Source organism: Cetorhinus maximus, chromosome 1 (assembly GCF_964194155.1).
Source record: "Cetorhinus maximus chromosome 1, sCetMax3.hap1.1, whole genome shotgun sequence".
Taxonomy (NCBI): domain Eukaryota; kingdom Metazoa; phylum Chordata; class Chondrichthyes; order Lamniformes; family Cetorhinidae; genus Cetorhinus; species Cetorhinus maximus.
In genome coordinates, this window is record NC_135879.1 from 212,390,383 (window position 1) to 212,405,947 (window position 15,565).

The 15,565-nt window shown below is 44.3% G+C and overlaps 1 protein-coding gene across 2 annotated transcripts in view; it reads left to right on the plus strand.

The window, feature by feature from the left end:
- The window catches only part of dym (dymeclin), a 531,615-nt gene extending 522,192 nt beyond the window's left edge, over positions 1–9,423 (plus strand). For both annotated transcript variants that reach the window (XM_078552754.1, XM_078552763.1), the window contains exons 17-18: positions 7,204–7,356; positions 8,259–9,423. In XM_078552754.1, the coding sequence (XP_078408880.1) occupies positions 7,204–7,356; positions 8,259–8,285 (180 nt within the window). In that variant the 3' untranslated portion in view covers positions 8,286–9,423. The remainder of the gene's footprint in view (positions 1–7,203; positions 7,357–8,258) is intronic.
- The last annotated feature ends 6,142 nt before the right edge of the window (positions 9,424–15,565 follow it).

Genomic DNA, 15,565 nt, shown 5'->3' on the forward strand with positions numbered 1-15,565 from the left:
TCTTGGCCTCCCACTGGGGTCCCCAGCATCACAGATGCCAGACTTCAGCCAATTCAATTCATTCTATGTGATAACAAGAAACGACTGAAGGCACTGGGACAGCAAAGGCAATGGGCCCTGACAACATCTCAGTGGTAGACATAGTGCTCCAAAACTAGCCGTTCCCCTAACCAAGTTGTTCCAGTACAGCTACAACACTGGCATCTGCCCGACAATGCGAAAAATTGCCCAGGTATTGCCCTGTACACAAAAAGCAGGACAACCGCAACCCGGCCAAATACTGCACCATGATAGTGGCGCGTAACATGACAATAACCTGCTCACTGACGCTCAGTTTGGGTTCCGCCAGGGCCACTGAGCTCTACACCTCTGTGCAGCTTTGGTCCAAGACTGGATAAAAGAGCTGAACTCAAGAGGTGAGGTGAGAGTGACTGCCCTTAACATAAAGGCAGCAGTTGACCGAGTGTGGCATAAAGGAGCCTTAGCAAAATTGATGACAATGGGAATCATGGGGAAAACTGTCCACTGGTTGTAGTCATATCTACCACAAAGGAAGATGGTTGTGATTGTTGGAGGCCAATCATCTCAATCCCAGGATATCACTGCAGGAGTTCCTCAGGGTTGTGTCTTTAACACAACCATCTTCAGCTGCTTCATTAATATCAAGTTACCACAGTGACCTTTTCTCAATCATAAGGGCTGGGATTTTCTGGCCTCATCGTGGCGGGACCTGCTGTGGGAGATTCGGTCGCCCAGCCAAAAGTCCATTGACTTTCAGCAGACCGGGCAATCCCAGTCACAGTCAGGGGTGGAACATCCCACACATGGTCAGAAGTAGGGGTGCTTGCTGATGTTAAGAACCATTCACATCCTCAGATACAGACACAGTCTGTATGCATACACAGCAAGACATTCAGGCTTGGCCCAATAAGTGGCAAGTGACATTTGAGTCACACAAATGCCAGGCAATTTCCATCTCCAACAAGAGAGAATCTAATGATCTCCCCTTGACATTCAACGGCATTATCATCGCTGAATACCCCACTGTCAACATCCTTGGTGTTATCATTGACCAGAAACTGAACTGGACTAGCAATATAAATAATGTAGCTACAAGAGCAGGTTAGGGGCTGGAAATTCTGTGGTAAGTAAATCACTTCCTGACTCCCCAACACCTGTCCACCATCTATATCTCATTTCAGGAGTGTGATGGAATACTCTCCACTTGCCTGGGTGAGTGCAGCTCAAACAACACTCAAAAAGCTTGACACCATCCAGCACAAAGCAGCCCGCTTGATCAGTACCCCATCCACCAACTTAAACATTCACTCCCTCCACCACCAGTGCACAGATGCAGCAGTGTGTACCATCTACAAGATGCATTGTGGCAAATTGACAAACCTCCTTAGTCAGCATCTTCCAAATCCACAAATTCTGCCACCTAAAAGGACAAGGGCAGCAGACGCGTGGGAATACCACCACCTACAAGTTCCCCTCCAAGTCACACACCATTCTGATTTGGAACCAAATTGCTATTCCTTCACTGGCCATGGATCAAAATCCTTGAAATCCTTTCCTAACGATACTGTGGGTGTACCTGCACCAGATGGACTGCAGCGGTTTAAGAAAGTGGCTCACCACCACCTTCTCAAGAGCAATTAGGAATGAGAAATAAATGCTGGCCCAGCCAGCAAATTCACATCCCATGAATGAATTTTTAAAAATTAATACAGTTCGTCATTAATATAACTGAGGCCTCAGCACTGATCCTTGCGGCACTCCACTTGTTGTAGCCTGTCAACTTGAAAATGCCCCGTTATTTCTATGCTATGCTTCCTGTATGTTAACCATGCCTCCATCCATGCTAATATATTATCCACAACTCCGTGAGCCCTTATTTTATGTATTAACCTCTTATGTGGCACCTTATTGCATTCCTTTGGAAACCTACTGACTCTCATTTATTTATTCTACTAGTTATGTTCGCAAAATACTGTAATAAATTTGTCAACAAAGTTTCCCTTTTGTAAAACCATGTTGACTCTGTCTCATAACTCTATGAGTTTCTAAGTACATTAAGACTTCCTTCATAATAGATTCCAGCAGTTTCCCAATGGCTGAGGTGAAGCTAACTGGCCTCTCATTAGATGCTTTCTTTCTCCCTCCTTTCTTGAATACAGGTGTTACATTTTTTCACTTCCAATCTGCGTGGACAGTTCTAGAATCTAGGGAGTTTTGGAAAATCACAACCAGGGCATCCATTGTATCTACCTCTTTTGGAACTGTAGGTTGGAGGCCATTGGGTCCTGGGGTTTTATCAGCTTTTCATTCTTTGAGTTTCCTAATACTTTTTCTCTGCCGATATTATTTACTTTAAATTCCTCAGTCTTATTAGCTCCTGGGGTAACCCTATATTTATGCCTGCTACCGTGAAGAAACACACAAAGTATTTATTCAACATCTCCACCACTTCTTCATTCCCCAGGATAATTACTCTCATCTCTGCCTCTAAAGGACCAACATTTAATTTAGCTACTCTCCTTTTCATATACCTGCAAAAGCTCTTAGAATCCTTTTTTTTTATATTCCTGGCTAGTTTACCCTCATTCTACTTTTTTTCCTTTTTTAATCAACCTTTCGGTTGCCCTTTGTTGGTTTCTAAAATCTGCCAACTCTCAGACTTACTGCTATTCTTTGCAACGTTATAAGACTCTTCTTTTAATCCAATACACTCCCTAAATTCCTTAGTGAACCATAGATGGATTTTTGTTGCTGAGTTTTTGTTTTTTAATGGAGCTTACTTTTGTTGTGTTGTGATTAGAATTTGAAGAGACCCAAACAACTGACAGAACTATACCACAGGATTTCACATTTTTAAACAAAACCAAACTTCACTGTATATCAAAAATAATTAAACAAAGTAAACACCATGAACTTATAAAGACTTATGGCCATGAATCCAGTTCCACTTTCTATTTCCCCTCAAGAGTTCCCTTATCTTATGAAATATTTAAGGTTCATTCTATTTTCCTGGAACCAACTCAAAAGCTATATCACTGCTCTCTCTAATTCGCTCTAATTTCTCTTACATGTTCCAGCTGTTGGCCAAGGTACAAGATTTCATGGGGGTCCTTCCATTAGCTTTCGGCTAAGCGACCCTCAATTTCTTTGCAGGCCTCACAACTCCAGACTCCACAGCTCCAGCACGGGCCTTCCTGCGACTCCTGTGCAGTGACTTAAAACGTCAGAAAACACTCTTGGTTTCCAATAGCCCACTGCTATGGTTTCAAACTGCAACCGAGCTGATTACTTTCAGATCCCAACTGCCACAAGGTTAATTGCCTTTCACTGAGGATTCCTGTAGATTCCTTCCTTTAGCTTCCAGCTAAACAAATCTTCCAGTTGTTTCTCCCCTTTCCAACTTTTGTCTTACACTGAACACCAGCTGCCAATCACTGGCTGCGTGTTGGATGATAGATCCAGCGTTTACTCCACTTCAGCTGTAGCTTTGGCTTTATCTCTCCACTTCCAAGGAGCTACAAGCTACATAAGACCCAAAGCTGACAAAGCCTCTTAGCTGCTTTTCCAACCATTTACCAGTCTTGCCTGCTGGCTCTTCCCTAACTGAATTCACGGAGATAAACGCAAACCAAAGAATTTCACTACGCTCCACCCATCTCCATGGCTATGTGATACATATGGCCTGTTCCCAGGTAAAAATGCAATTTAAGTACCTTTTAATTCCAAAGTTTTCCTTAATTCTGGGAAACCACATGAATAATTTATCCTTTACTTGAATAGCAACAAAAGTCATATCTCCAGTTCTTTAACTAAGTAAGTCTACCTGTCATTTTATGACCTTACCTTTCTAAGAGTTAACCTCTTAAGTCAACATGACCCAAACATTTTAAGTATAATAATCTCCAAGCTTATTTGAACTGCATTCACCACAGTGTTGCTTATCAGTTTCCCAACCAGATGCCCCCATTCTCCACAGTCAAAACTTTAATTCCCAAAACTAAAAGTAGTATTCCAAAACAAATGAAGCTGGAACTAGATATTTGCAACAGTTGGTAATTTTAAATAATGTCTTTAAATGTATCAGCTGTGGTTCAATTGGTAGCATGGTTACCTTTTAATCACAAGGTTCTGGGTATAAGGCCCACAAAAATCAAGGCTGAAACTCTAGTACAGTACTGAAGAAGTGCTGTTCTGTCAGAGGTGCTGGCTTTTGGATGAGATATTAAACCAAGACCTGATCTGCCCTATCAGGTGGATGTAAAAGATTCCATGGCACTATTTCAAAGACAGACAGGGGAGCTATCGCTGATGTCCTAGCCAATATTTATTTATCCCTCAAACAACATCACAAAAAGTGAATTATCTGCTCATTATCACATCACTGTTTATGCAGGTTGTTAAGCAGAAATTTACAATTGCGTTTCCTACATTACAACAGTGACTACACTTCAAAAAAGTACTTAATTGGCTGTAAATCATTTTGAGACATTGGGTGGTCATGAAAAGTGCTATATAAATCCAAGACTCTCTTTTCTTTTCACTGTTCATTTATTGCCATACCTTTTAGTCTATTTATTCCATCAACCTTCACCAGCTCTCCCCTCATATCTAAGTAATTGGCTTTGTTTCTTGTTCTTGTCAAGATTCTTGTTTTGGAATCTAATGTGTTATTCTCAAAAATGGAATTCAATATTATAATACCTTTTCCCAGTGGACCTTTTACCATGCGATCGCTAGTTAACCCTGCCTGAATATCTGCTGAATATTCCCTCCATCTAAGTCTCAGTAATTGTGGAAGAGATCTAAATGGCAGCATATGCATTAGTTGATAGACCATAATGAATTGATATAGTCTGTATGAAAAAGGGGGATCATGATGGCAAGACAGGTTTTTGCATTAGCAGTAATTATTAGTTAGGTAAAAGGAGGTATTACTTAGGTGAAGATGTCCTTTATGCAGCTGGCAAAAAGGGCACCTGGGTAACCTCTTCCTCAATCAGGACCTTGACTGGTCACCGTCCTCTTCTTCCCTGCAGCATTCATCAAGAGTTAGAGCCACAGAAAATCTATGGCACAGAAAGAGGCCATTCAACCCATCGTGTCTGCGCTGGCTGAAAGAACTAGCCGCCCATTCTAACCCCACCTTCCAGCACCCAGCCCGTAGCCTTGCAGGTTACAGCACTTGAGGTGCAGATCCAGGTGCCTTTTAAATGATAAAAGCAAAATACTGCGGATGCTGGAAATCTAGAACAAAAACAAAAATACCTGGAAAAACTCAGCAGGTCTGACAGCATCTGAGGAGAGGGATACAGTTGACGTTTTGAGTCCGTATGACCCTTCATCAGAACTAAGACATATAGAAATGAGATGAAATATAAGCTGGTAGAAAGGGGTGGGACAGGAGAGCTCGATAGGGGGCCAGTGATAGGTGGAGGCCAAGAAGAGACTGCCAAAGATGTCATAGACAAAAGGACAAAGGGGTGTTGACGGTGGTGATATTATCTAAAGGATGTGCTAATGGGGACATTAAGGGAAGCAAGCTAGTGGCAGATGGCCTTAGTGGGAGTGGGGTGGGGGGAAGGGATCGAAATGGGCTAAAAGGTGGAAATGTAACAATAGATCGAAATAAATTTAAAAATAGGAGGGAAAAGAAAAAAATATAGTTGTAAAAAAATGATAAATTATTGGAAAAAGGGGGATCAGAAAGGGGGTGGGAATGGAGGAGAGAGTTCATGATCTGAAATTGTTGAACTCAATATTAAGTCCGGAAGACTGTAAAGTGCCTAGTCAGAAGATGAGGTGCTGTTCCTTCCCTTCCTTCCACCCCACCCGCACTACCTTCGTACCTTTTAAATGAGTTGAGGGTATCTGCCTCAATCACCAATTGGGGCAGTAAATTCCAGACGCCTATCATCCTCTGGGTGAAAAGATATTTCCTAATATCCCCTCTAATCCTTTTATTAATCACCTTAAATCTGTGTCCCCTGGTAATTGAGCTCTTCCTGTCTATTCCCTCACCCCTTTACCTATTCTGTTCCAAGGAAAACAACCCCAGCCTACCCACTCTCTCCGCATAGCTGCAATTTTCAAGCCCTGGCAACATTCTTGTAAATCTCCTCTGCACTGTCTCTAGAGCAATTATGTCCTTCCTCTAATGTGGTGACCAGACTGCGCACACAATTCCAGCTGTGGCCTAACCAGCGTTTTATACAGTTCCATCATTACATTCCTGCTTTTGTATTCTATAGCTCATCCAATAAAGGAAAGCATTCCATATGCTTTCTTGACCACCATCTGTCCTGTCACTTTCAGGGACCCGTGGACATGCACTCCAAGGTCTCTCACTTTCTCAGCCTCTCTCAATATCCTCCCGTTTATTGAGTATTCCCTTGCTTTCTTTGCCCTCCCAAAATGCATTATCTCACACTTTCCTGGATTGAATTGTATTTCCCACTGTTCCGTCAACTCAACCAAACCACTGATATAATTCTGGAGTCAACAGCTATCTTCTTCACTACCAACATGGCCAATTTTTGTGTCAAATGCAAATTTCCCAATCAAGCTTCCCACATTTACATCCAAATCATTAATATATACTACAAACAGCAAGTTCCCCAACACTGAGTCCTGTGGAATGTCACTGAAACTACTTTCCATTTGCAAAAACATCCAGCGACCATTACCCTTTGTTTCCTGTCATTGAACCAATTTTGGATCCAACCTGCTACTGTCCCCTGTATCCCATGGGATCTCACTTTCTTGACCATGCTTTTTGGACGCCCTGGAGGCCTGCTGTGATGTCCTCCACCCCCACTCTGGACGAAGGCCAGCAGGCAAGGTCACCAATCCAGCATGGGAGGCAGTGGTCAGCGCCAATGCCTTGCAAAAGAGAACAGCCACCCAGTGTCATAAGAGGATGAACGATCTCCTCCGTTCCACCAGGCTAAGGCTAAGTCACTCTTCTCATCACTCTCAACTCTCACACTCACAAACCCATCACACGTCCACAGGGATCTCACACCTCAAGGGACAATAGCACTAACTCTCATGCACACCCTCACACCTCCATCAGGCTCGTATCTTCTCGAGATCGCGTCCTCATCCTGTCCATGGCTCCGCTCACCAGACAACCTTGCATTGCCATGTGTCCTGCTCATACACTCTCCATCTGTTTTCATGCAGGAGAAGCTGCAGGAAGACGGCCAAAGAAAGCCGGGTCCCCCAAGGCCTCGTCTCTCCAGAGGACCCACGTCAGAGTCATCAGAGTCAACAGGGCCAACCATTGCACAGGCTGTCTCCACCCCTGCTGCAGATGTCAGGGCAGCACCTAGAGAAGTTAAGGAATCCTGATCACATTTGGTTGCACAGATGAACACATTTTGCCACTTTATAATTTGAAAATATATTCACTTTCACTGAATAATGTGTAATGTTGTCTTTCAGCTTCATTTATAGACTTCGCTAGACATCACCCTGCATCCACCACCACCCCCCCCAATAGCAGTTCAGCTGCATGCAGCGAGTGATTCTGGAGGGAGAAGTGTGTGTGTGGCAGGGCCTTTCGGAGCCTCGTGCAAGCACTCTCCGCACATGTGGATCCTTCCCCCATCACACTCATCTCAATGTCCTGAGCATTTTCAGTGCTGCCTGCTAGGGTTCTCTTTCAGTTGACCATCTGAGCTGACCTGCCTCTCTGCCCACCCACTGATCACACTCCCATGCAGCACATGTGCCTGTCCAACACGAGCTTCCTTCCACTTTCGGATTTGCAAGCATGGTGCATTTAACATTCTTCTTCAGGTGTCCCATACTTTCCACTCCCCCAGTCACCCATGTCCTTACCCCCATCATTGGCAACGCCCCTGGCATCACCTTCCACCTCCCCACTGTCACCTACCAGCCACATAGTTGTTCACCCACCCATTAGTTCACCCACTAATAGGGAACGTGAGCTGGGATTAGACCGACGTGAGACAGGTTTGGTGGTCAGCCAATAACATACTTGCAATATGGCAGCTTTTTGGAACATGAATATTCAACGATTTGTGAGGTGGTTTTATCACAAATGTGTTGCATTATTATCGAATACTTTGAGTAAATTCATTTTTTATTGAGAAGTTCTCCAAAGAGACGCACCATTCCTGTTGTGTTGAGTTCCTCCAACACGGAACAGGAAACCCAACCCTGTATATATTTTAAATCACTATCCTTATTACTGTTTCTCATTTTTAAACTAGACTTTCCTGCTGAGCAAAGATAATTAAGATGGTTGACCCTCTGTCTAGAAATTATTCCCAAGCGGTCTCCAGAACAAAAGAATTCTCTTCTCAGTTTCGGGACTGTCACATGTCATTATGCCTTAGGAGCTTCTAACAGACCACCTGGGACTGTAAAAACCAATTTCAGAAGGAGCTACAGGAATTCCATTTGCATTTGATAAGCCAACCTTGCTAACAGAGCCTGTGGATCTGTTGAGATAATAGCTTCCTAATCACCAGACCCTCAACCTAAATGGCACCTCTTTCAACCCATAATGACTGGGACATTATCAGTCCTGAAAACAGCCAAATTCCAGATGCTGGATAAACATCCTTTGTTGAAGTCACTGTGGAGAAGGTAGATCACATGACCCAAGACTCTGGAACTTTTGAGCTGTTTATATGTTACCTTTCTGAGCTGTGCGGCCTGTCTGCTGTTTAACACCCAAACGGCAGGCCACACAGAAGCAATTTCTGTCCAGATTGGAGTACCAGCCCACCTAACCTGACTCTACTGGAAGGTTTTGTATCCTCACCTACAGAACTGATGCCATCTCTGCTTGCCTACTTCATCTTGCAGCATCATTGCCACCTGAAAAAGTGAATCTTACAAAACCGGTCCCCAGCCAGCTGACCATCGAATCACGTAGGCACGTGAAAGACTTCCTTACTGGACTCTGACTTTGAGGCTCTGGAACTCACATGAACCAATATTCATTTTCTCTGTGGCCCTTGTACTGTAAACCTCCTTTTCTCTATTCATCCCTTTACTATGGGATGCGAGGTAGAAAGTTTCACAGACTTTTGAATGTGTACAACAAACTAACCTGCTGAGTTAAACCTAACTCAATTTTGCTGTGGGGTCATTAGTAAAATTGGATCACACAAAAACCGAAGGAGTTTAAAAAATACACCATCGCTTATTCTTTGAAACAAACTAATTCAAAGTGCCTTCTGTTTATGGACAGGTGATAAGCGGAAAACAGTGCTGTTCGAACTGACCCCCTCCTGTCTGTAACAGTTGTAACATGCTGAATCCTTGGGGACCGAGCTTTAATGTAGGTATTAAAGAGCATAAAAGACAATGCTATGGGTAAATCTACTTGCGTTATTATGAAATCGTATTTTTATTGGGAAGAATGTTCCCCCCATTGGGGGAGAAGTGCCAGGAGCGGGCGCATGCAGGTGCACCTCCAAGCGGCGCCCCGGTTTGGGGGCGCGCCGCCATTTTACGTGAGCGGGCCAATTAAGGCCCGCCCAGTGTGACGTCTGCCAGGAAGCACTATGCACCTCCTGTGCGGGCGGGGGGAAGGGATTCCCTAAGGGGAAAAGAGCGCACTCAACTCCCTGAGGCTACGTGCTGCCTCAGGAAGACGGGCGTCAAACTTAAAAATGGTAAATGTAGAGAAATAAAATTTCCCTGACATGTTCCCTCATGTGACACTGTCACATGACTTGGGACATGTCTGTCACTTTTAATTAAACTTTTACTAAATTTTTAAAAATTGACATGAAACCTCATCCCACCCGTGGATGAGGTTTCATGCTTTTTCTGAAGCCTGCCAGGGATCCCGGCCTGCTCGCCAACCTTAAGGTTAGACGGGCAGGTCCATTAACTAGTTCAATTAGTTTTTAAATGGCCTCAATTGGCCGTTGACAGGTCAGCGGGCGCACAGCTGATTCAGCTGCGCCCCCACCGACCTGAAAGTTCCGAGAGTTCCACCCGGTGTCATCCCATGTCAGTGAGTGGGCCCCGCTTGCCGACCTCAATATCCTGGCCATTAAGATTTTTATTTTGTTGAAAATTTACCTTAGCCATAAGAAATTTCAGTTACTGAGAAAAAAGAATGGGAGATGAAAGGACTTGGAAATGTTTTGAGTGATATATTTCTTTTGCCTGGTGAGCGCTCTGTTCTTCTAAGATATGAACACATGAGTGAATGCTAATAAATACATTGGTACGTCTCACAATCAGCTGCAACAAGCTTGGAAAAATGACAAGTTATTCATAAATTTGGGAGGAATGAGCTGGGGTAAGCAGGAGAAATGGGGTTTAAATATTTAAGGCATGGTGAAAAGTGCATTGCGTGTGGGCAGAATAACACAGGACAGTGATGGACATCATGGATGGAATCTTGCAGGAGTGTCAATCAGGCAATGAGTGCCTTTGACCAAGGGACCTGCCCCCACCCCCAAAACCACCTTGGAGGTGACAAACTGGCCGCACGGCATTAGCTGCCATGCACACCGCATAGTGACAGGCCCTCCTGCAGCTGGGTTAATATCAGTGGTCATAAATTGGCCACTTAAGGGCCTCAATTGGCGGCAGAGCAGGAAGGTCGACCATGGGCCAGTGAGAGCACAAGATTCCGGTCCATGTTTGTAAAGCTTCCGGACACTCACTATCTATACTCATGTACGAAGAAGCATCATTTACTGCTAGTATTTACACAACCATATTCATTGTTGCTGGGTCAAAACCCTGGAACTGCCTCCCTAACAGCATTGTGGGTGTACCTACACTACATGGACAGCGGTTCAAGGAGGCAGCTCACCACCACCTTCTCAAGGGCAACTAGGAATGGGTCAGTAAATGCTGGCCCAGTCAGCGATGCCCACATCCCATGAATGAAAAAAAATTCCAAGATGTGTCAGTGCCTTAAGAAAGAATGAGATTTGTAGAGAAGCTACGTTGAAATAAGTGAAGAGAGGCATATGGACACAATATCAAAGAGATGAGAGGGTAAATAAAACACAAAATTAAAGGAGAATCATTCACTTACCCCAACCCAGGAATGTAACATCTGGAACCTGCCAGCGTCACCCACAAAATTAATGTTTACATTCTATGTGCTGTACTGCATTCATACAGAGTGTAAAAGCAACATCTTGTAGTCTATGTCCAACATGTAATATATGCCCAAAAACAGTAAACACAATGCAATTGCACAGTGTAAAATAAATAAAGTGTGCAGAGAGAAGTCTTCAATCAGGGGTATGCTAATGTTTCAGGACAATTTAGAATAGCATGGCCTTGATAAATGTGCCAAATTCCTGTTGAAGATTGACAAATTCAGGGCTTGGGCAGCCCACACATACACGGGTGCAGTGAACCATGAGGACGAACCCTGTCACATACATCACGGGGCAGCTCACAGCTCTCACACAAGTCCACCAAGACACACAAAAGTGATGTCCCTCTATGCCCCATCTTATCTATGACAACATGAATTGACCAAATGGTTGGGCAAGTTGCTGCAACCAGTTTTGAGCAAATTGTCCACATACACGGTGAAGGACTCCATCACATTTGTGAAGGCTATACAGGACTTGCATATCGATAGCAATGCTGTGTCCATGTGCTCTTTTGACATTGCCAGCCTGTTCACCAATGTTCCACTAAAGGAAGCCATAGGAATTTGTAACATTATATCATGGCAATCTAGACCCGCCACCATTGCGTGAATCAGTATTCATTCAGATAATGAACTCGGCAACTTGCGCAGTTGAGTTCAGTTTTAACGACACCATGTATGCCCAAATAGATCCCCTCTAGGCCCAGCTCTTGCAAACATCTCTGTTGGGTTCAATGAGAAATGTGTCTTCGATGGAATGACACCAAACCTCCTACCCCTCGCATATTTATGATATGCGGATGATACGTTCGCTATATTTAAATCCACAGCTGCATGTAACAATTTCCTTACATGCCTTAATGGGTTCCATCCTGCATTCAGATTCACCTTTGAAATGGAGCAGTCAAATGAACTCCCTTTCCTTGATGTACTAGTTGAGAAATCTGCCTGGGGATTCTGTATCATTGTCTACATCAAGCCTATCTTCACTGGATTCTTAGAGTTCTATGCGCTATAAGATTGGAACCTTGTAAATAGGCTCCAAGCCATTTGCTCACCATGCAAGCTTGATGCTGAAATAGGGCACATCAAAGGCATCCTGCAGGATAATAGCTACCCTGACCAGATCATATTGTGCTGTATTTCACGTAAACTTATGAACAGGTCTAAGACCATCACTTTCAGCCCTGAAAAGTGCCCAGTCTACCTCAGATTACCCTGGAAGGGCAAGGTATTTCAAAAATTTGAGCAACAGGTGAAGCTAGCTGTTTCACGCTGCTACTATGTAGGAGCAACATGAGTGGTATTCACCACTAACAGGATGCTGCCGTCAAACCAAAAAGACATTTTGCCTATCACACAAATGGGTAATGTGGTATATGAATTCAGTGCCGGTGTGAAGCTAGGTATGTAGACCATACGTCCCAAAGACTGGCGGATCATATCAAACAGCATGTCCCTTCTGCTGTTTGCAATGGGCAAGGCACAGACCCAAAACTCAAAACACAGTTTCCAACATTAGATGTGATTCCATGATTGGACAACATTTGCCAAATAATCCTCAGTGTGCTAAGAATTATGCTGACAACCAATTTAAGATTGTCAGTCAGGCTCGCAGTATGGGGCATTTGCGTATGCTGGAAGATACATATATTAAAACACAGGGCCCTGTTCCTTGCAGACGGAAAGAACATGTACATACATTGCACCTGTTTCAGCTAAACTAAATAAGTCACAGCCATTCGCTGACTCAATCCTCAGGGCAATGCCTTGACCAATCAGGGCCAAGCTGCCCCGGTTCAAATTTCAAACAATGTTTGGCAGTTAACTGTCAGAGGAGGAGGTGGTGGCATAGTGGCATTGTCACTGGACTAGTATTCTAGACACTCAGAGCAATGCTCTGGGGACCTGGGTTCGAATCACACCACGGCAGATGCATTCAATAAAAATCTGGAATTAAAAGCCTAATGATGGCCATTAAACCATTGCCGATTGTTGTAAAAACCTGTCTGATTCACTAGGGAAGGAAATCTGCCGCCCTTACCTGGTCTGACCTACGTCTGACTCCAGACTGTCAGCAATGCGGTTGACTCTTAAATGCCATCTGAACAATGTCAATTAGGGACAGGCAATAAATCCTGGCCCAGCCAGTGATGCCCACATCTCAGTTGGTGCATCCTCTATGGCAATGCCTCTGCCTATCAGAGTCCACTTGCCAACCCATCAGCACTGTTTTCTCATACAGTATAAATTGTTGTTTTCCCCTTAAATTGATATTCTTGTGGTGTCCTGATGAGTTTTTTTAATTCATTGACGGGATATGGATGTCCCTGGCCATGCCAGCATTTATTGCCCATCCCCAGTTGCCCTTGAGAAGGTGGTGGTGAGCTGGCTTCTTGAACCGCTGCAGTCCATGTGGTGTAGGTACACCCACAGTGCTGTTAGGAAAGGAGTTCCAGGATTTTGACCCAGTGACAGTGAAGGAACGGGCGATACATTTCCAAGTCAGGATGGTGAGTGGCTTAGAGGGGAACCTCTAGGTGGTGGTGTTCCCATCTATCTGCTGTCCTTGTCCTTCTAGATGGTAGTGGTCATGGGCTTGGACGGTACTGTTGCAGGAGCCTTAGTGAATTCCTGCAGTGCATCTTGTAGATGGTACATATTGCTGCTACTGTGCATCGGTGGTGGAGGGGGTGAATGTTTGTGGGTGGGGTGCCAATCAAGTGGGCTTCTTTGTCCTGGATGGTGCCAAGCTTCCTGAGTATTGTGGGAGCTGCAACCATCCAGGCTAGTAGAGAGTATTCCATCACACTCCTGACTTGTGCCTTGTAGATGGTGGACAGGCTTTGGGGAGTTAGGAGGTGAGTTACTCGCTACAGGATTCAGAAACTCTGACCTGCTCTTGTAACCACAGTATTAATATGGCTAGTCCAGTTCAGTTTCTGGTCAATGGTAATCCCTAGGATGGTAATGCTATTGAATGTCAAGGGGCGATGGTTGGATTCTCTCTTGTTGGAGATGGTCATTGCCTGGCACTTGTGTGGCGTGAATATTAATTGCCACTTGTCAGCCCAAGCCTGGATGTTGTCCAGGTCTTACTGCAATTGGACATGGACTGCTTCAGTATCTGAGGACTTGCAAATGGTTCTGAACATTGTGCAACATCAGCAAACATCCCCACTTCTGAGCTTAGGGTGGAAGGGAGGCCATTGTTAAAGCAGCTGAAGATCGTTGGACCGAGGACCTCCTGCAGTGATTCACCTCAAACAACTACAACCATCTTCCTTTGTTCCTTTGGCCAAATGCTGCCTTGATATCAAGGGCAGTCACTCTCACCTCAACTCTGGAACTCAGCTCTTTTGTCCACGTTTGAAACAAGGCTGTAATGAAGTCAGAAGCTGAGTGAACCTGGCGGGATGCCACCTGAGCATCAGTGAGAAGACTATTGGTAAGCAAGTGATGCTGTTGATAATCCCTTCTATCATTTTACTGATGATGGAGAGTAGACTGATGAGGCGGTACTTGGCCGGGTTGGATTTGTCCTGCTTTTTTTGTACGGGACATACCTGGGCAATTTTCCACATAGCTGGGTGGATTCCAGTGTTGTAGCTGTACTAGAACAGCTTGGCTAGGGGTGCGGCAAGTTCTGGAGCACAAGTCTTCAGTACTATTGCCGGAATATTGTCAGGGCCCATAGCGTTTGCTCTATCCAGTGACTTCAGTAGTTTCTTGATATTGTGTGGAGTAAAGCAAATTGGCTGAAGACTGGCATCTGTGATGCTGGTGCAAGACGAAAATCTTCGACATGTCTCTTTTTTCAGCAACACTCAAGTTCTGTCCTACCAAACAACTGTTTGTATAACACTCCATTCTGACTTGGATATTTACGACTAGTCCTTCAGCAAAGATGGGTTAAAATCCTGGAATTACCTACCCAGTAATATCACACAAGTACCAATATCACAAGGCCTGCAGTGAATCAAGATGGCTCACCATCACCTTCTAGGCATAAGTACTGGATGTCAATGGAATGCAGTTTTGACAGTGTTACTCACATCCTGAGCCACAGCCGCAACTGCAACTTAAAATTAGGCTCCCTACATTGCACCAGCGCCTACAATACACCCTCATGGTTTCTCTGAGATTGCCTGTTTGCACCAAATAGCATGTTATGTGTATTGTTTCTTGTCTTGTATATTATGGTAGTAAAAGAAAGCCAGCAGATTCAATACAACTTCTAACATGTCCATATATGTTCTGAGATGATATTTGGCAGCACATCAAGGTGAATTCTGTCCCACTCTTAAATTGAACTTTGTCGCATTGTAATATGCCTTTAAGGGATAGCAGCATGCCATCACTGGAAGGGAAGTTTGTCATGTGATCCGGCCTCAGTTTCATTTTTACCTGTGAGCAGAACACAGTGGACAC